Genomic DNA, 21,146 nt, shown 5'->3' on the forward strand with positions numbered 1-21,146 from the left:
GAGCTCTGACTCGTCATACAGCATTTTCTCAACTTCATCTCCACTAAAAGCAATGATTTGTCTGCACAGCTTTGCAGAAAGATCTGAATTTGACATAGCAGATTTCAGCCCATCTCTATGGACTCCTCAATAGAAGAGTGTTTATCCTTTTCCCTAAGAGGAATCTGAACATTTGAGTTGAAAAGTAATAATACACTACACTTATTTGAAAATTTTCATTTAAGTTCTCAAAACATTATGCTTAAATTGAGGAACAGGAAACAATTTGCCAAATTTCAGATAATCAGAGACAGAACCAACAACAACTTGACTTTCCCAATCCCTTTAGCCATCAGATAAAACGTCTGTCTCCAACATGCATACCCTAAAAGTAGCATTAGCTTAACTTACAAAACATGAGACAATTACAAAGAACATTTAATGACTTCAGTACTCTTGCAATACCTATTTTATTTTCATATGCTTAGCCAGACTGATGTCCTCTTTGCACACAGATTGCTGACAATGGTTTTGGACATGTAACAGGTCTGGAGTAAGATGCTCCAGTAAATGCTCTTTGAAAATACAAACAAACAAAAACACAACTAAATAAGGTGTTAAAATGGTTAAGTAAACAAACAGTATAAAACAATGCAAATAATAACCACTAAATGATGAAAATGCTCATTAAATTAACCAACTAGGTATCCAAGGAAGTGTGCTTTATTTAATATGGATTATTTCCACTTTTATAAAATGTTGACAGAATTTTAAGTCCCATACAAAGTTATTTCTAATTGTTTAAAGGGTTAAATAAATTGGATGTACTTACTTGTGGAAACCATTGTTTAAGAACTAGCACTGTACCTCAGAGGATGACGGAGGTACATGGTGTCTCCTGTGATGATAACATTGCATCAGCAATGCCCTGCTCCTGCACACTGGAGAACACACTGTACTTACTTCATGTAGCTGTGCCATGAATAGGGCCATGCCCAGGTAGAATTGGCACCTGGACTATGTATATTTTGTAGTCTTTTCTAAAGGGGAGCAGCAGGGAAGACTGTTATTGTTTTTTCCTGCATACAAAGTATAGATAAAAATCCACACCGTTTTATGTAAGTAATTGTTGTTTCCTGAAAAGGGTTGCTCAAGAGTATTTTTAAACAAATGAACCTTCTATATAAAATCAAGTGGGTTATTATGGGCACAGTTCCAAATTATACCAGGCCCAAAGAACTAAGCTGAGAATGTAAACGTTTATTAGAAAATTGTTTTTCCCCTCAAGCCACAGAGAGCACGATTTATCTCATCTCACTTCAGATCTCTACACTACAGGCATCAGCATCCACATCTTTTATAGTTAATGGAGAGAAACAGCCATTTTAGGGAACAATTCATCTGACATATTTTAAACGTCTACTTTAGGACAAGATGAATTACATCCTAAAATTATTCACTCTGCTTCTCTCTGCTCACTATAAAAACAATCTGGATAATTAATTGAGACAATCTATACTGCAGTTATCTACTTTTGATATGATGAATTCCACCCACAATCAGTAGGGAGACGCCTGTCTCAGTACTGAGGTTTCCTGAGAAGATGCTGAGAGGGAGCCTGGGAGAACCAACCCAACACCACACCTCTCACCTGCCTCCTCGGAGCTCCATCCCACCTATGCCCTTGGAGGACTGCAGTTCTCAAAGAACTGCAACACTCACACTAAATTCAATAGAAACAAAACCTATTATGAACTGCCAAGGAGACTTAGCAACTAACTTCTCTCCCAAGCAACTCCTGGCTAGCAAACCTGCCATAGAATTAAGTAAGAACCAATAAACAAAGAGGAACCACTTGGCTTACAAGCAAATGGACCATGTAAACTGGCATTTAGCCTAGGAAACAATCTCCTAACAAGCTTTTCTTAGTAATCTCCTTGTAAGACCAATGTATGGTTGAGATGGCATCTGCCCAACATACCTAGTGCTTCATACTGAAGTCAGTAATGTTCCTCAGGTGATGAGAAACTCACTACGAGTCTAGCTAACAAACCGGGAGAGGGAACGGTCCTCTCTGCCTCTAATACATTGATTAGATTCACCCGACTGACACCAGTAACATTTGTTCCATTCAAATATAAGGATAAATAAAGAACCCAAACTCCAGAGGATCTATGAAATAAAAGTAGCTTATATTGGCAAGAGTCATAAAACAAATATAGGCAAAGATCACTGAGAAATAATTTAGCTCATATGAACAGAACAATCATTAAAATACTTCTTAGCATATATGTCTGTGAAGGGACAGAAAAGAAAACTTGTGAAGGGTTTAGGAAACTTGGGAGAGTTCAGGAAACAAGAGAATGAACCCCCGAGCTGTTCTAAGACAGCATCTCCCTGGAGTCAGTGGAAGGGTAAAGCTACTGGAAAGCAGCAAGTGAACTGAAACATGAAGTGCCTTTAAACTTTTTACTAGAGAGCAGGACACATCCCAGTAACGCATACCCACGTTCTCCAAATAGGAACAAAAATGACCTGGTATGATTTCTCTTTTCTGTGTCCTAATTTTTAAAGGAATTTATATATTATAAATTTATCATGCAGATAACTCTTCTCCATTTAGAATACTCAGCTATGTTTCAGTGTTAGCTTTCATGTCAAGAAGTTTTTTAATATGATTTTTTTGTTTTCTGAAGCTAGACTTGCAAATAACACTTAGAGAAGAAGACGGTGAGTGTCCTTTTTCCTTTCACAATTCTTACCCTTATGTAGCACAATTCTAGTAGTATTCTTACCACAATTCTATCCTTTATGTACACTTAAAATGAACATCCAGTTTTCCAATAGGCAATGACAGTAACAACGCTTTAAAATTCAATTGCATCTCTCAGCCCAGGTATCAACACATTTAAATGTTAAACTCATTAAAATCCAACTGCATTATAATATTTGCAAAAACATTTACATGCATTCCCTTGGGATGAGGAAAGAAAAAATCTTCAGTTTTGGTATCTAACAGCAATCAGCTGATAGTGCAAACCAATAGTCCATACTTATAGGAAATGATTGGCAACACAATCATCTGTTAGACCAAAATGAAATATTTCAGTCAAAGAACAGGCCCATGGAAATGCTTTCAAACGAAGTGGGAGACAGAGAAGGTGACAGAGTCACACATCAATATTTTCTATTATCTACATGTCACTCCCTACCTACATATATACTTGAGAGTGGGTCTAGGTGCACAGAATTATACCAGGTTCTGAGTACAAGTACAGATATTTGAATGCCTGCAGAACACTCCCAGATCCATCAAGGTACAACTTCAACAGTACAAGGAAAAAGTAAAGTGGGTCTTTATATATGAGCAAACTGGTCCCAGGGACTTAGAAAAATAGACACTGAGACCACACTATTTGATAGCTGTTCACTTTAGTTAATAAAATTGAAAACATTCTTCTAACCTTACAAACTCAGTTCCAACTTTGTAGGATAACAAAATCTATAAACAATGATTGAATCTCTGCTTTTACTTCACACAATATGTCAAACTGATTGCAGATTTCAGAGTTAAATTATAAGATTTAAGAAATAACTCATAAATTTCAGAAAAAAAAAAAACAGAAAACACCTCTGCTTATTAAAGAAAGTCTCTTTCCACCAAAAATGCATTTGACCATTTGAGAATAATTTTTAAAGACACAAAGACTCTTCCTAAGAGCATCTTTACTGAAGCTTGTTAGTAAAGCATGTGGCTGCTTTATTTTAAATCTTTCCCACTCCATAAATGGAATTTAAGTATAATCAGAAGAGAGCAATAAAACACACTGACCTGAATTTGCTGCTGCAGTAGATTGATTTTGTGCTGCTGTTGCAGAAGTTGCTGCTGTTGTCTTGCAATCTATTGGAAATAAAACTTCCATTAAATTAAAGCAGCAATATTGAAATTTCAATATTATTGAGTGAAAAACTTATTTTTAGTTAGTCTTTACTATATTTTATTGAGCATCCCTTATTTCTTAAAAAAAGGATATTTTAGAGATATCTGTGCATGTGATATAAACATTTTACACTTACATGCTATGTGAAAATATAGTTATCCGGTAAGAAATATGTATTTTAAGCACTTAGGCCTCAACTCAGCAAAGCATAAAAGCATAGGCTTAGCTGTGTGCATGTGAATAATCTCATCACTATTCAACAAAGCATTTAAGCCTGTGGTGAACTTTGACTATGATGCATTACTGTTAGCTACAATGGGAATGAAACACATGCTTAAAATTAAGTGCTTTGCTGAATGGGGATGGGATTACTCAGGTGCTTAAGGTTAAACACACATTTTCCTGCTTTGCTGAACTGAAGCCTTAGCTAGTATTTATAGATGTTTCACTATTCAGCACAAGCTCCTAGGGCAAGCTTCTCTAACTTCATTCATAATGAGCAGCACATTGCTTCTCTTGTGAATCTCAGTCTTGGAGCTACTCAAGTAGAGTCTTATTTAGAGTAAAATCGGTGCTAGACACTTAGTAGCTCATCCTCAACACAACACTATGAAATATATAGATAATCTTCTTCTCATTTTGTAGATTCAGTAAGTGATCTAGAGAGTAAAGGTTTGATATATCTCTCCTCTAGCACAGGAGAGAAGCAAGTGTGCAGGCAGAACAGAGAGAGGCTCATGAGAGAGATGCTGCCCCAGGCTCTCCCAATTCCCACATGCCCTTTAAAATCAGTATGCAAGAGCAGAAGGGAAATAGGATCCCACCCGCCAACCGCAGAGCTGCTCCCTGCCACGGGTAACGTGGGCTGCTGCTACGGGGGGAAGCCACAAGGAGCGGAGGTAACAACTGGACAGCTGCTGTAGGAGGGGAATGGCACAGCTGACTGAAACGGGGACAAGATTTGTGTTTCCTAGAAACTCTGGCCTCAGCACTTTTGCTACCTTTATTTCTCAAGTATAACTTCCCCTCCTATAAATATTTACCTAGAGCAGAAGAACAACATAAAACAGCACAAAGCTGGTGACAAAGGTAGTTTGATCACTCAAGTCCACTGTTTCAGTTTTGGCAAAAAAACTGAATTCTTCCCGGTATTCTTCCCTTCCACCTTCCAAGCACACTCTCTGTGCTATAAACAGAGAAAGCTAAACAAAAATGTTTTTATGAAAGGGAGGGAGGGAGGGAGGGAGGAAGGAAGGAAGGGGTAACAAGGTTCATTTGGAAAAAACAAAAAACAAAAAACAACAACAACAATCACCCAGTCTTAGTGCAAACTGTTCAGATTAACTCACAAGGAACTTGCAGGTACATATTAGCAGCTTTTAACTGTGCACACAGAGATCAAGTCTGCCATTTCCTTCATCTCACTTTCTCACCTGGAAATAGCTCTGTCATTTTTTCCACTGCTACAGTTAAAATTCATTTTTGTATGGGGGACCAACATAAAATCTATACATGTTCTAAATTTTACATATGACCTCAAAAAGACGAACTGAGGTCTGTGATTCTGGGGTGGGATCAAAGCCAAGTGATGCATCGGAAAGGAATTAAGCAACTACCACAGCCCAGCACATTGATGCCTGCAACAAGGATCAAACTCCCTTTATGAGCCTGGTGGTTAAATATTTTTGGACAAATCTCCCAGTAAATTCAATAAAAATACAGTGAATGAAGACTGAAGAACCAGGCCGCAGTGTGCTAGTGAAAAAGGTAGCTCAAACAGAGGTGTCTGTGACCCCAGGGGACCTGAGGTCATCTGTTCTCAGAACCGTGGTCAGCAGTGGTGTCTATGCTTTGAAAAGCAACTCCAATGGTAACCAAGCTACATGTATTTATGCATATTTAACAAACCTATATGGGTGCTTAAGTTAGTGTTTTTCATTAGTAACACCCTGATTATGCTATTCCATCTTAGGACTGTAGAGCTTGCCACTGAAATAAGTTCTGCTGGCTTTCAGTCCACACATTGTCCATGTTGCTAAAATCTCAGTGAAAGTACTAGGAAGACTGTGATGATTTAAAGCCTCAGAAAGGAATTTCTGTAAATTTGTATTGAAATCAGACACTGAATCCCACAAGTCATTCTTTCTGGCTGATGCATTGCTTTTCAAAGATCCACAGTACTCTATGTTGAGACTTGTTTGGAGCTGCTGGTGACCTGGCTGCTCCGTCACGTAGTAACCTATAGCAAAGGCAACAGCAAGATCTTTGCTTACTTGCACAAAGGCACTGATCTGTTGCAGTTGCAACTGCTTGCAAACAGCTTTTTGTATCTGTATGTACAATATAATACCATTTGAATAGGCATTTCCTGAAGAAACCCAGAAATATACCACAAAGTATCTAATGTCTACGGTGTTCTCTAAGATAGAACAGTACTGTGATAGAAAATGCATCCAATACCCCGCAATGCAATTACCATAGCATAGTCTTGATGTATAGACTTGACACAGTAAAGTAGGGTACACAAGCACCATGTGGCTCAAATTCTGAATTTTATTTGCCTATCGGTTGAGCTACATGTTCGCTTCATTGAGCATGACAACCTAGTTTTAAGTGTCATTTAATTTTCATTTTGAAATATAATTACAAAGTGTTCACTGTAAGATATCACTCGTCTGCAAATGTGTCAAGATTAATTTGTGCTAGCTTATTCACAAGTGTCAATAGTTAATTACTGTGTCATCTCTGGATGGCTAAATGACATTCTAACTTCTGATTTTTTACAGTGTTCCTTTATGTTATTTTCCATTAGGGGATGAGTCCATATTCCTACATGTGGGCAAATACTCAAGCACATAAAATACCAGACGTCACAACTCATTAAAATCAACAGAGCATATATTGCTGTATATATCCTATAAAATACATTTAACTGAAAAGATAATTCTAGTAATAATGTCAGATTCCTAAAAAACACACATTAATTTGGATCTGTCTGATCTAATGCCTAGGGGACTAGTGTATGGGATCACTGTTGTTACATTTTTGTACAATGAGAAAAGGACATATCTGTGGACAACTGTATCTTAACAAACAAACCAAAACAACAACAACAAAAAAATACAAACAAACAAATCAAACCTAACTTGTAAAATATATTTGAAAGTTTGAGGTTACATTTTTCTGTCCAATTATTTTCTTGTCAAAAAGTGAAAGATTTTAATTATGCTTACAGTCTGGCTTACTGGGGGGTTGAAACTAGATGATCATTAAGGTCCCTTCCAACCTGAGCCATTCTATGATTATTGGTAACTCCCAAATCAAATCTCAGTGCAAAAAGCAAGAACTGTAAAATCTATGAAATGCAGTTCATTCTAGGAAAGAAATTATTTGAATTTCCACACCCACTTTTCTCTCAGGATCCTGCAATGTTTTTCTCTGTATGGAAAAAGTACCAATTTCTGAAGATATTTAAGCTCTTTTAACGATTAAAAAAAGAAAAAAGAAAAAAAAAAGGGAAACACTGAGTAGAGCAATGTTTATGATGAGCATTCTGCATGAAACATGTACACAGGTTTCTTTCCTGAAGCCTCACCTGTTCTTGCTGTTGGCGAGCAAGGTCCATTTGCTGCCGTTGTTTTTCAATTTGTGAGGCTGCCAGCTTTTTCTGTTCATCATGGGCAGCCAGGAGCTGCTCCCGTAAGCTGATCAGCTGGGTGATCATGGTGGAGAGCTGTCGCTCTTTTTCTGCCAGGCTTTCTGGTGTACCTAAATGTGCAGGAAAGATGTACTGTAAATATGAGATAGATAATAGTTACCAAGCAATATTCACAAAAAAAAAAAAAAAAAAAGGCTGAACTGAATCACCAACATTTCAAGTGGCAGCTTGAATACATATTTTACTAACGAATCCCAAAAGAATCTAGCACATAGCTTTGCTGTGCTCTAAGCAGTGGAGGTTATAACAAAAATTGAAGCAGAATATATAGAGTATTTTTTTATTTTTTTTTTCTGACAGGAGTAATTAATGATGCACTGTGTACATCATATCTTTTCCATCTAAATCTGCCCAGTGTGATAAATACATTCACAGTTTATTAGACATCATTTTCCTTCACTTTATATATATGTATTTTTTCTAAGTATGCAAAAAATGCTAAAAAAATGTAAAAGATGCTGTTCTGTGGAAGAAGCAGTTTAATAGTTTATTGATCGTGTCTCTAAAATGCCCATATATCTGGTTGGTCATTTGGGTAAATGTAAGCTTTGGTTATGGAATATGTATTAAAAATGAGCTCGACTTGTTCCTAAGAGAAATGGCTAACCTGAGAAAACAGCTTAAAAATTTTCATTTTACTTTCAAAGTTTACTCTATAGAGAGCACTTAATTAATATGAAACTACGGTACATTTATTCTTTGCACTAATGATGCTTAATGGTCTGTTTATGGCTAAATTGCATGGGTCTCCTAAGAGTACAGGGTCCTTCTGCAGATCAGTCCAAAACCATCCCATCTTACGTATGACCACATAACTTTGTCACAAACAGCAATGTCAGCACCCATATCTGAGCCATACAATGCATTTCCCTGGGTGAGCTTCTCAGCCTGCAGCACTAGAAGAGGCAGTATAACTATGGTGAGGTAGGAGTTCAGGACTATGGGAGGAGCATCTGAAGGAGGTTTACAGTAGGAAATGGGATAAATAAACAAACTGATTGCATGTTGTACAGAAGAACCAAGAGTTAGAGAAGAAGCTAACCAAATCAAGTAGTCAAGTCTGTTATCTGTCACAATGATATGAGAAATGGCATTAGAGATTGGGCATTAGCGTCCTTCCTTTCCTCCATTCACAAAAGGGGATTGTGATAAAGAAGTCACTGGGTTTCTAAAGAGGAAGAAAATGTGTGAGGAACAGGACCTGGGAGGGAATGGAGAAACTGTCACCAAAATTATGACTCCACCTTCTTCCCAGGAGTAAGATGGGTATCTTCTAGGGAAGAGAAGAAAGAGGTTGACAGGTTTCATAAGGAGAGGAAAAACAAAACAGACTCTTGCCAGGTCACAAACCCAAGATGCTCTACCACTTACATCGCACTATGACAGCACCTTTATTACTCTTAGACTTTCACTTGCACAAGTGTCATACAAGAAAATCTCTGTCTACATTTGCTTTCTATCAACTGCATGGATTAAGTCATTCACTCTAAACAAAGCAAACTCCCAGATACAAAACATACCTGTTTTTCTGTACAGTTACAAACTTCATTTTACAACAGAAAGTACTGAAAATATTCAATCTTTTATGCACTATTAACTATCCTAGTTTTAAAAGAAACTGATGTTTCAGTACTCTGTAATGGCAGATCTTGTCTCAGTATGCATGTGACACAGGCCTCTGACAAAGAAACACAAATAACTTCTTGTGCTGCAGTAGAAGTTTTAGAGGTGGCTAGCACTTTCCTTAGTCCCTAGAAATATGATGGAGGCATGAAGTTAAATCTGAAGCACACTACTAATCAAACTTACTGCAAAACCTTAGTGCGAGATGCACAGCTGAAACAATGAAAGAGTTCTCTGCAAAAGGCTGTTTCAAAAGAAAATTAAAATAAAAAAGGATTTTAAAGTAAGCTTAGGCAGGTATGTGGCCAGGAAAACGTTTGTGCTGAAAGTACTGTACTGCCTTGCCAGGATCCATTAGCTTACACTGAGCTCCATGCTGTTGACATCAGTTCAATTACCTGCAACTTCTGTATAGACTTACATTAACCCTCTTAAACTCCAACATGATTCAGTCTTGGGTATTTTGCACCATGGATCAAAGGTTATTTAGCTGCTTTGGAATATGTTATTGTATACTCAAATTTATTTTTACAGATAAAAGACTTCTGCCAAAGAAAAACCATTTGCCCATCATGACGGGAAGAGATCAATCACTCCACCTATTTTAGAAAGCCAATAGGAAGCAACCTGCTGCCTCAAATGATACTTATTGCCATTCACTGCCACCTGGGAAACCACAGCTCGAGACTTCCACATCTGTCAAGCAGCTTTGGCATTGTAATGCAGACCCCTGATCTCTTACAGTCATAAAATATTTTACACACCCAAAGCAGATATTAGTCTCCTGCTCTGCTTCCATATTATTCAGTATACTCTGTACTTGCTTAATAATATGAGTAAAGAGCTACCACAGAGTGCCTGCTAAAGCAATGAAATTTTATTGTTTTGTTATGATTAGTTAAAACTGTTTGATACAGTTGCAGCAAATTTATAAGGTCACTTATTTTTCTTTTCTTTTTTTTGTTTTCAATTTTATACAATAGTGGGCAGAAATAACTGTTCTTAGTCAGGAAGTCAAAGTAATTGTTTTTCTTTCTTTTTTTTTTTCCCCTCAGAGAAACACATCTAAAATGAATGACCCCATTTAAAATACTCTACTCTTTAATTTGTACTGTGCTATGTAATCCAACAACAGGATAGAACTGATGACCACAAAATGTACACTGTGCTCCTGGAAAATAATGAGACCTCCACGAAGCTGCAAGACACCTAACTGAACACTGCTCGAGACAAGAAACAGCATAAGATGCAGAAAGTTGTTGTACGAAGCATGTAGGGGGAGGTATAATTTAATTTTAGAGTGGAAAATCCCAACCATTATTTTACAGTTTAAATACCAATAAAAACCAACTTGCTCAGAATGCGGACCAGATTGAGCTGATCTGGCTGGGCCAAGAGAGGTCATCAGTAGCTGTGTGCCATCATCATCTGTTTTGCATCCACTTACTGCAGCAAGCAATGAGATTCCTAAACTCATTACCAGTAAATAAACTTCTTGTGCTGACTAAAAAATATCTATAAATAAAATAAAAATATAGCTCTCTGTAAAATGTATTTGCCATAAAAACAGATAAAACAAAAAGCTTAGTAAAAAAATATACAGTAAATATGCCAGCGTCCATAAAATATTATATATCACAGCTCTCTTTCTCTGCTCTAATCCTATTCTCCTACTCCAAAGACAGCAGTGCATTTTTTTTTCCATGGGGTCTTCCTTATCCCCAAAACACATCTGTCTTGAGTTTCTCTCAGATTTGTCAGGTGGATCAGTGCTCCCCAGGGCCTGCTCCATCTGAAGTATTTTAATTTGACTAAACACCTGATTTATTTTATCTCTCCGATGAGAAAGGCAGTTTGTCTTAATAGAGCCTGTCAGCCTACAGTCCCATTCACAGCAATTTACAGGCAGCCAGGGATGCTGGAAAAGAAGAGTGCTGTGATTCTGTATTTTATCCTCCTCCAGAAAGCACCTAAAAGCAGCTATTCACTGCTACTGCATGTGGCATTTTAGAACTGAATTAGCTTTTTATTCAAGTAACTACACTTGTTGTGAATAGCTTATCTGTAAAATTGCTACATTCACTACTGATTTTATTAACCTTTGGCTCTATCACAAAATGGTCCTCAGTTAGGAAAGACCTTTAAAATTGACACATTTTTCTTAGGGGCCTTTATTTCAGTGACTTCAGATATACTGAATTTGATCCATTGACTCCCTTTACCAGCAGTATTTAAAATTTGAAGTGTTGATGGGAAGTCAATAGTGTTCAAGGACTTTTTTTTTTAATGAAAATATTACAATTAATCCCATGAAAGTTCATTAAAATATTTTTATTTGTGATAGTCTTTTAGATATATATACTTGACTTTTTGCTTATTATCAAAGTTCAAAAAATAATTTTATTGCAGTAATATTTTAATTTTTCATTATGTGCTTATTGTTTTACCTTTTTTTTTCCCCTCCAGATTGGAGCACAAATTGAGATAAAATGGTCAGATTGAACAGAACTAAGGCATCAAAGAGAACTTTTGAGAAATTCTGGTCATAGGTCAATCTAACCAGGACTAAGAAAATAAAAAAGTAGCTATAAATCTACTGAAAAAGAAAGAAGAGTTCAACTTGTGGTCTAAAATTACATTTAGAAAGAACTTTGTCTGTGACAAAGATCTACCTTTTAGAATTGATCATAATACCACATTATTTCTGGTACACAAAGGAACAGGAAGATCATCGTGCATCTTATAATAAAATGCATGTAATAAAAATCAGAAGTATCACCTTGCATTTTCTCTACCTAGATTTAAGTGTTTCAAAGATTTAAAATCTACTGTCCTGTAACTATAGACACAGAATATAACTATAGTTCCTACATTTGTCCCTGGTTTACCACCTTGCAACATTCCTATTACCTCTTACTGTATATTCAGACTATATTCAGATATACCAATGAGTCTGCATGTCAACAAACACAAGAGGCTTTTCAGTGTTAAATTTGGAACTGTCCTTGTGGCAAGTTGTCACAAGATAGAAGCAGAGTAATAACTGATGATAAGGGAAAAAATAAGCAGGAATAACAAAAATACACTTCTAGACTTACATAGTATAATTTAAACTAATCTCTTTGACACTCAGCAAAAGAAAACAAGATAAAACCACATATTGTATCAAGTGAATAAAAGGCAAAATAATGGAGTCATAAATAAGCCAAAAATTTATAGGTCTCATCCAAAGCTTGCTGAATTTGGATTATTATCTGTGACACTAAATTACTGTGGGTTCCTGAACGTGCTTGCCTTAGTTTCCCAACATGTACCCAAAGTAAAACACTACCAGTCAGAGGTTTTTATGCCTGGTTAGATGATGTTTCTGAAGGGCTTTGGGATCTTTACACAGGATCTCCACGCAGCTGCAAAGTATTATCGGTTCTCTTGAATTCTGTGATGAGTGTAAAACATTAAAAATAACATCCTTGTTTATGTGTTGCATCTAAACTAGCTTTGGTCCCACATACCTACAGGAAAAACAAATTAATAAATCACAAATTATTATTCTTGTTATGTTTTTAGATTGAATACAGCGTGACTTTTATGAAATCAAAAGAAAGTAATAGAAGAAAGAAGCGCAGACTTTGCCAGAAACAAAGAAGTGCTTTAAATCACATAACTACAGTTCCAAAGTACCATCAACCAAAGTAATTCAACCAACAATCAAAAATGATTTTGAATCAAGTTAAGCAATTTCAGCTTAAAAAGAAAAAAAAAAGCCTTTATAAATCAATTCCTGTTTTTTTTTTTTCTTTTTTTTTTTTTAATGGACATTGTTTGAGAAGAAAGCAAAAACACAATGCTAGACTTAAAAGAAAGTGTATTTGATCTTAGCTGCCCAGAGATAACCTGGTTAAACCATTCTGTCTAACACGGCAGTCTGCAGCACACATCAGATAGGCTGTGATGTCTCTACTTCACAGGCTCTGTCCAGCATTTAGCATTTACCCTTTTTTGATTGGGTCACCTTTTAAATGCCACAAAATAGGGCAGTGAAAGTCAACAAAAATAAACAGGGAAAACAGAAGAAAGTAACAATCTAATGGAAGGGCTTCGGAGATAAAAGTCACTTTGTGAGGGCTGCCTGACTAAGGAGCCCCCTTGCCATTGCAATAGCATCTAATTTGAGTTCTAACTCCAATAGCAGTTTAAAAAGCTTTCCACTCTAAAGGGCCCCAAGTGCATCATAAAGATAAAGCATTTCAGTAGAAAACAGCCACAAAGACCTTTATTATCTTATCAGTCTTTGGTTACAACAGCTGAACCAATATGACTAAGTTCTGAATGACTTTTTTTTCCCCCTTCTTTTTATAACACTAGAATACTGGAATTTCTTTATTTCATGATCAGTTAGCAATTGTTGATGTTCCCATATGCTACTGTCCAGTCCTTAGTCAATAAAAAGTTCTATAAATGCTTCCCATTGTGCTTTGTAGCATCCCAGCGCAGAAGGCAGCACAGCAAACATGTCCAGCATGCAAACCACACCGGATAGGTTCTCTTGGGGAGGTACGAGGCTCCCCCCCCCCTTTTTCATTGCAAAACGATTCTGTTTTTTAAGCTTTCAGCAAGGAAAAATTAATACCCTATGTTGACAAACAATAACGGGAATCAACGTTATGAAGTACTGAAAATGGGCTATAGAGCAAAATCTGTTTGTCAGATTCAGAGAAACAAAAAATGACTTGAGTTATGACAAAGCATCCCACGTTTATGACGAGGATGAATATGCTTAACTGATGATCTGCAGGATTCGTCCTAGTTTCAACTCCACTGAACTTCAAGTGCTTATTTTATGCTTCCCCACTCCTCCTTCATTGATTTGTTTATTGATTGATATTGTGTGTTCACTGGGCTTTTTGTTCTGACATCATTTTGTAGCAATTCTCAGGTGTTTCCTGAGGAATACCTCATACTTGCAGATTCTTTTGCTTGACTGTTTTTCACAACAGCTCTAACCAAACTAAACCAGTACATTCAAGAGAAAATGCTGCAGTAACCGGGTTAGTATAAACTGTTTATAAGTTATTACCAAACAGGTCCAAAACTGTCAAAATAATCTCTGCTAGGTATAGGACCGGATTGAACAGTTTCTGGTCAGTTCACAGAGCAGCACAACGATGCCTTGCCCCATTTTTAGGGATGTGCTAAATCCACAGTTGAGTCCTAAAATGTAATCTGCTTCAGGAATGCATGAAAGAATGTGATGTTAGCCAGAACTTCAGCCTCCCCCTCCTCCAAGACGACTCCAAAGTAAAAAGCAGAATTTCAACAAATTGATTGGACTTCTCACTCTTTCTTTCACACACATAAAAAGAAGACCTGTATCTGAAATAAGCATTGGAGGACTTTAACTATGCTTAGAGATTTTGGTACTAACCCATATACACAATTCTATTTTAAAACTGCTCAAAAAAAAAAAAAAAAAAAAAGACTTTTGCCAGTTTCTTGGGGTGATTCTCAAATTCCACTTGTCATCTTATATTCTAAAGAATACCAGAAAGTACATATTAAGTGTTAATTCATGCATGTGCATGTGGAAGACAATTTTTCAAATCAATTATTCCTAGGGTTTTTCAACAGCAAGTAGAGATTCAGTTATGAATGTTTTAGTGTTTGAGTGGTTTTAGAAATGCTTCATATATACTCAGTAATATCTGTTAAGACCCTATGTGGGGAAAAATGTGATAATAGTGGATATAAACAGGGAAATACATATTAGACATTCCAACTAAAAACTCACAGCCAACCTGTTCTCGCTGAAATAGAATATAATGATACAGCAGAGGCCACAGGCTGTGAGTAATCTGTACAGTGATACAAACACTAAAAGATGATTTAAAGAGAAAAGAAAAATGAATAGTTTTATTTTGTTAACTGAGAAGACTGTAGCCCAGGGCATAGCACTCCAAAATAAAATGAACATGTTGGTGTCATACAGAGAGCAAAACTTGTATTATTATTATTATTATTGACTCTAACTCTCAATTCCAATGCTTTATAAAGAAAAAACCTTTACAAACAAGGGAGGAAGAAAGCTAGTCTATCCATTTAAGGTACTCACTCAGGACTTGAGAGTTGAAAAAAATTCCTGACCTTCACTTTCAGGTTTTTCCCATTTAACTACGGTTGACAGCACTTCCTTAGATTGGGAAGCAGGGTTACTCTGAGGATAGGAACAGTAAAGATTCCAAACTGTATTTGTGGGCCATATAACAGAAGGAAATAAGATATTAAGTGAATATATATTCAAAAGGTAAAGGAGGTATATTGGAAGTGAAAAGAATTGATAAACAGAAAACCTAACTCAGTCATGCAATCGTATAACATTTCCTCTTCTACAGAAAAACCACACTTCATCACAGAGTGCAGCAAAAGGACAAGGGGTAACAGTTTTAAACTAGAAGAGGGTAGGTTTAAATTAGATATAAGGAAAACATTCTTTACTATGAGGGTGGTGAGGCACTGGAACAGGTTGCCCAGAGAAGCTCTGGATGCCCCATCCCTGGAAGTGCTCAAGGCCAGGCTGGATGGGGCTTTAAGCAAACTGCTCTAGTGGGAGGTGTCCCTGCCCACGGCAGGGGGTTGGAACTGGGTGGGCTTTAAGGTCCCTTCCAATCCAAACCATTCTGTGATTCTATGCCAGAAACTGTGTTAATACGGATGGCAGAAAGACATCATACACAGTAGGAGTAAACTTTTCAGACAAGAATCTTCTCTGTGCAAACATGTTTACCATTGTTTGTTTGTTTGTTTGTTTTTGTGGAAGTTAATATCTTAAGTCAAAATAGCACAAGATTGGTTCACCTTTTACTTTCGGAGAACACAGAGTAAGCACAAAAAGAATGTTATGTCTTTCTCAAGTTCATATGAGAGTTATAGAAAAGGTCTGAAAGTTAAATCCTGTAACATTTCTCATTGCAAGGGCTGTACAACTAGCCCAATTCAATAGTCCTCTAGTGCTTTAAGTCCTCACAAAAGAAAACAGGGGAAGTATCACAGGGAAATGGAGATATTCAATGTTTCTTCTTCTGAAGACTGGACCACAAATACTGAATATTAGAAAATCAAGTCCTTCAAAAACAATGATGTTCACAGTGCCTGTTCATTACAATGGAACTAACAACTCAGTGGGACTAATTCTCTTTTCACATTATTTAAAAAATATTTGTAGCTCCAGAAATTTCAGTAGAAATACCCTTCATTCTCAACAATATGAAAACTGATCAACACATTCCTGTAAATACAATGTGTCCATATAAACCATACACAGCAAGTCAAGCTTCACTTTGCCTATTATTTTATCTGCGAACTTGACTCAAATCACACTAATCCTTCCATCAGCTTTGGCTGACTTTTGTAGTTATTAGAAGATGAATAGCATATATGTTAAATTAAAAATGCCAAATATCACTGAACATTATGGAAAAATGTTATTATTTTTCAGTTTCTACACAAATCGCTGTATGTAGAAATGTTAGTAAGGAAGACTCTAAATATACATACCTTCTATAGCACCATTAGGTTTGAGAATACTTTGTTCTGACAGTATCATTTGAGGACGACATACAAAACTGTACATAGTATTAGAATTTCTAAATACTCTTTCTTATGAAATTCTTGACTCTCCCCATGAGCAGCTTATAGCTTAATGTGAAACTGAGAATTAGGAAGTGCTTAAGCAGAGAAATACTGTCCTGCTTTTTATGTCAGCTTCCAAGGAATTCCAACACAATGGCATTTTGCCCTTAACAATATTATTATCCTTTCTGGATTATGCTTTCTTTATTATTTTTTTTTCTTCTTCTGACTCATAAAATTTACTGAACAGAGTTCTACTGCATTAGTGGTAGCACTATATCTTAATTTAGTTAAGTATCATTTTAGATATTTGAAATCAATGGAAAACCCCCTAGCCTTCATTTACAGAAAATAAGAAAAACTATTTTAGTTGTAGTTGAATATTTGCACCTGTGCCTTGATGAGGAGGGAGGGGTGGTCTGACATATGAATGCTAAGCCACCTCTATTATTATATGCTGCTGTAAAAGGTGTGAGAAAGACACTTTTTTGTACCTTCCTATTTTATGTACGAAATGAAGATATTATGTTTTGCTTATATATAATCATAGGTAGTGTCTCCTTTGGAATTACAATGTTGAGAGTCACAACTGATGACAGTCTGGAATAAGTAGGATCTTATCAACGAACACGCAAAGATTAGGAGTCTGCTGAAGAAAAAAATGTAAATGGAGAATTCAGGACTGATTTTGAAATTGCTCCATTTCATTGATTGTTCTTTCATAACAGAGCACAGCTGGATAAAAATCATTTTGTTTCCATATTCAATTTTAACTTTAACAAGTGATTTCTGGGTACCATGCTACTCTTCAAAATGAGTCTTATTTTTTTATTATGTAAACATGATACAATTCCAAGTGATCTATACAATTTTTCATTCTTTTTAAACTACTATTTCTTCCTGTTGCAGTGAAAGTGTAAAAAAGCACTTTTTTGGAAGAAAGAACTCTCCAATTAAAACTTGTATCTTCAGTCACACGGATGAACTGAATATCTGTTCTAATATTATTCTGGAAAGAGAATTGTATATGTACACTCATAAAAATGACTGGAAGGAAGCTGAGTTTAGAGGAAGTTAGTTTAATATCTCATCTGATGAGCATAGCTCAAATGAATTAGATGACATTAATTTTCCTGCATAACAGGACTTAGTTACTTGCGATTTCTTTAGCTGCTATTTGTCTTTCATAGAAAATGTTCATGATGTAAAAGAAGTTTTTGTTTGTTTTTTCAGTCTTTTCACATTGTCTCAACTACAGATTAATAACGAAGATGAAAAAGAATCATTTTTTTTTTAAGTTTCCCATTTTAATCAGCAAGCTATTGAAAAACATCCTTAATAGCATTTTTTCTGCTTTTTGTCGCAGTGTTTTCAGAAATAACATGATTCTCTTTAAATAGTGAGGAGCATTCTGCACTGTAATATCTGTGAATGTGTTTGTGGGGTGATGGTAAGAAAAGGTGACAAATGAAGTCCATTCAGCTTTTCTGTACTCCTGCAGTTGGACACATGCAAATCAGGTGAAAAAAATAAATTAAAAAAAATCATCACTGTATGCTCTCGTGGTGCTGATCTAGTTTTAAGGATGATGTGGTGCCTTGTATATAACCTGGGCATCTGTGTCATAGGAAGGTCCGTGACAACAAGGACAGGAGTTAATCCATTTCTCTGTGGGTGCAAGAATGGACAAGACCCTTTCCATAGATGCCACTGCAGCATTTTTATAAAAAGGTAAATAGATTTACTTATGAGGAGCCCACTCCAAAACACTCTAGTAATCTTGCCTCTCTTCCTATACACAAAATTATAACCCATTTTGGGTTTATGAGTTGTTATAACCTGTAACATAATGCATTTTTTCTACCGTATCCAGAATGCACAATATACATGAGAGAGAAGATGTGCCCTGTGAAATGTATTCTGACTTATGATGTTGCAGTTACTTTCTACATCTTTTTAAATAAGTTACTTCCATGAGATTTTAGTTAGTAGTTATTAGCTACACCACTCAGAAATGTCTAAATATGAGTATTAGTACTGCAAGATTTATATACTTTAAATATAAATTTTAATTTTGATCTTAATTACATGTTCATCTTTCATGTCTTACAAATACAAACAACTATATCAATGAAAAACTTACATTTGCCTCTGAAGATTTTTATTGCCTCTGGTGATAAGTAATGAAGAAGCAAAGTTTATTGCAAAACAAGGACATTAGCATACCCTGTCTATCATGGAAGCTGTAAAGAAGAAACTTCCTACTTCATCTGAGAAGAGACAATTTAGTCAAAAGCCTTTGATATGTATGGAAAAGCAACAACATTTTATACATCTAGAATGTGCCCACAGAAGTCAGTTGAAGGACTTACACTGATTTCAGTGGGCTTTGAAACAGGTCCATTGATATGCTCAATAATAATGGTATTAGGTGGTCAAAACTGGAAACTTCAGGCTTGTAAATCTGAATATTATTTTAAATATTTACCATTATTTTAAATTTTCCATTATTTTATATTATAAATATACCCATTTAGCAGAGCATATTAATGCTACAATTATGAATTATCTTATCTTTTGTAATAACCACAGTCTCTCTGTATAGGTATTGGAAACAAAAAACAAAGAAGTAAACAATGCTTGTTGCTCCCTCATGATTTAAGTAAAAAATAAACACGAAAAATAAATAAATAAATAAATATGAACCCATGCTGGAACAAATTAGATTTCTATTAAAAGCTTGTTGTGGTCCTATGAAATACACTACCAAATTATCAATCCAGTCTTCTAACTGCAGAAAAAACTCCTAAATCACATTAACCAGAGCACAAAAAAAGGTGGCCTACATTTACAGATTGAAGTTCCACCCATATTCTAACAGTGTTCTGGTATAATTATACTCTAACCACAAGCATGAGTATGTTTAGCCAGATGTTTCTTAGAAGCAACTGAAAATACAGTTGGAAATTTTCTTAATTCAATTTATTTGAATACCTAGCTGATCACAAACCAAAACATTTAACACAACCCTTCACTACGGAATCACTGGTAATGAAACTCTTCACAGTCCCAAACCAGAAAGCAGTATCATGTTATTTCATTGCATGTATGTAGGTATTCTACAACTCTGGCAGGATAATTCAGAAAGAAAACATAAATACTGCCTATTCCAAAGCCTTAATGTAATTTACTATTCAAAGGCCTGAACTTTAGGCACAATCTAAAGATAATTCAGAAAAAGACTTGAAGCATTGGATGTATCTAGGAAACACATCAGGAGGTTTCTGAATTCCATTATAACAGCATTCAAATTCATTGCATTATAAATAGTCCTGGGATATATTTAAGAAATCAGGATCCCCTAATTGTTGCTCTCTTCTTACAACAATAAAAATCTGTCCAAGTTGTATTTTTGTTACTTTATTTCTACAATGACCACAATTCCATGATTATTTTTCCTTCTTAACAAGGCACTACTAAACTAAAGCTAAAACTAAACTAAAAACAGAATCAAGGAAACATTTCTATGGAGACTTCTCTCAAGTGGTCTGAAAGTTAATCATCTTCCTTTTAAGCGTCCCATAAAAAAAAAAAAAGGGAAAAGAAAAAAAGAGCTATGTCCCAAGCAACATACCTATTGCAACTTGAACCAATGTTTGTGACAGGTTTCTCAGCAGCTACATCAGTTACATCTCTGGTACTGAGATATTGTCAACTACGATGAAGGCTAATTATGACTGCAAAATAATTTTTCACTTAAGCAATTTCTTTTATGGTCATTTGTGCTCTCTGAATTTTAAATATACATCAAAATTTAAAACTGACTGCACCTGAAAAGATCTCAGGGATACATCCAAGTTTCTTGGACAAATATGTGTTTCTTGGACCTTAGTTTTCTCTGGGAAAGGTATTCAAATGGATTTAAGTCTTACTATTGTGGATAGATCTCTGGCTGTGTTTTCAAAAAGATGTTAAGCATCTAATACCCATTGACTCAGGTGATGTCTTACTCAGGTGATAGATGTGTCTAAGTCATACAACGTCATCAGAAAATGTTCTCAGTGTATTTTCACCCAGTGGACACTAGAGCCATGGAATATCTTCCCAAAAGATGCTGTGGGTTGAAGAGTTTCTTTAAGCTCAAGGGGAGACAGGGCAAGGATTTGGAAGAGGGAAGAGAGACCCAGTAGAGTAATCCCTTGAACTGAAAATAGTCAGAGGCTGGGATAATGTTAGTGCAAAAGTATTATATATGCTTC

General features: G+C 35.9%; 1 protein-coding gene across 33 annotated transcripts in view; it reads right to left on the reverse strand.

Moving 5' to 3' along the window:
• SOX6 (SRY-box transcription factor 6) overlaps nt 1–21,146 on the reverse strand; it is a 482,345-nt gene that overhangs the window by 243,779 nt on the left and 217,420 nt on the right. For all 33 annotated transcript variants that reach the window (XR_014585612.1, XR_014585613.1, XR_014585614.1 and 30 more), the window contains 2 exons: nt 7,516–7,688; nt 3,812–3,880 (listed from right to left, as the gene is read on the reverse strand). Coding sequence is in view for 29 of the 33 variants with exons in the window: in XM_083840231.1 (XP_083696357.1) it covers nt 3,812–3,880; nt 7,516–7,688 (242 nt within the window). In the remaining 4 variants the exon portion in view is untranslated. The remainder of the gene's footprint in view (nt 1–3,811; nt 3,881–7,515; nt 7,689–21,146) is intronic.

The sequence above is a fragment of the Anser anser genome (assembly GCF_964211835.1).
Source record: "Anser anser genome assembly, chromosome: 5".
NCBI classification, from domain to species: Eukaryota; Metazoa; Chordata; class Aves; order Anseriformes; family Anatidae; genus Anser; species Anser anser.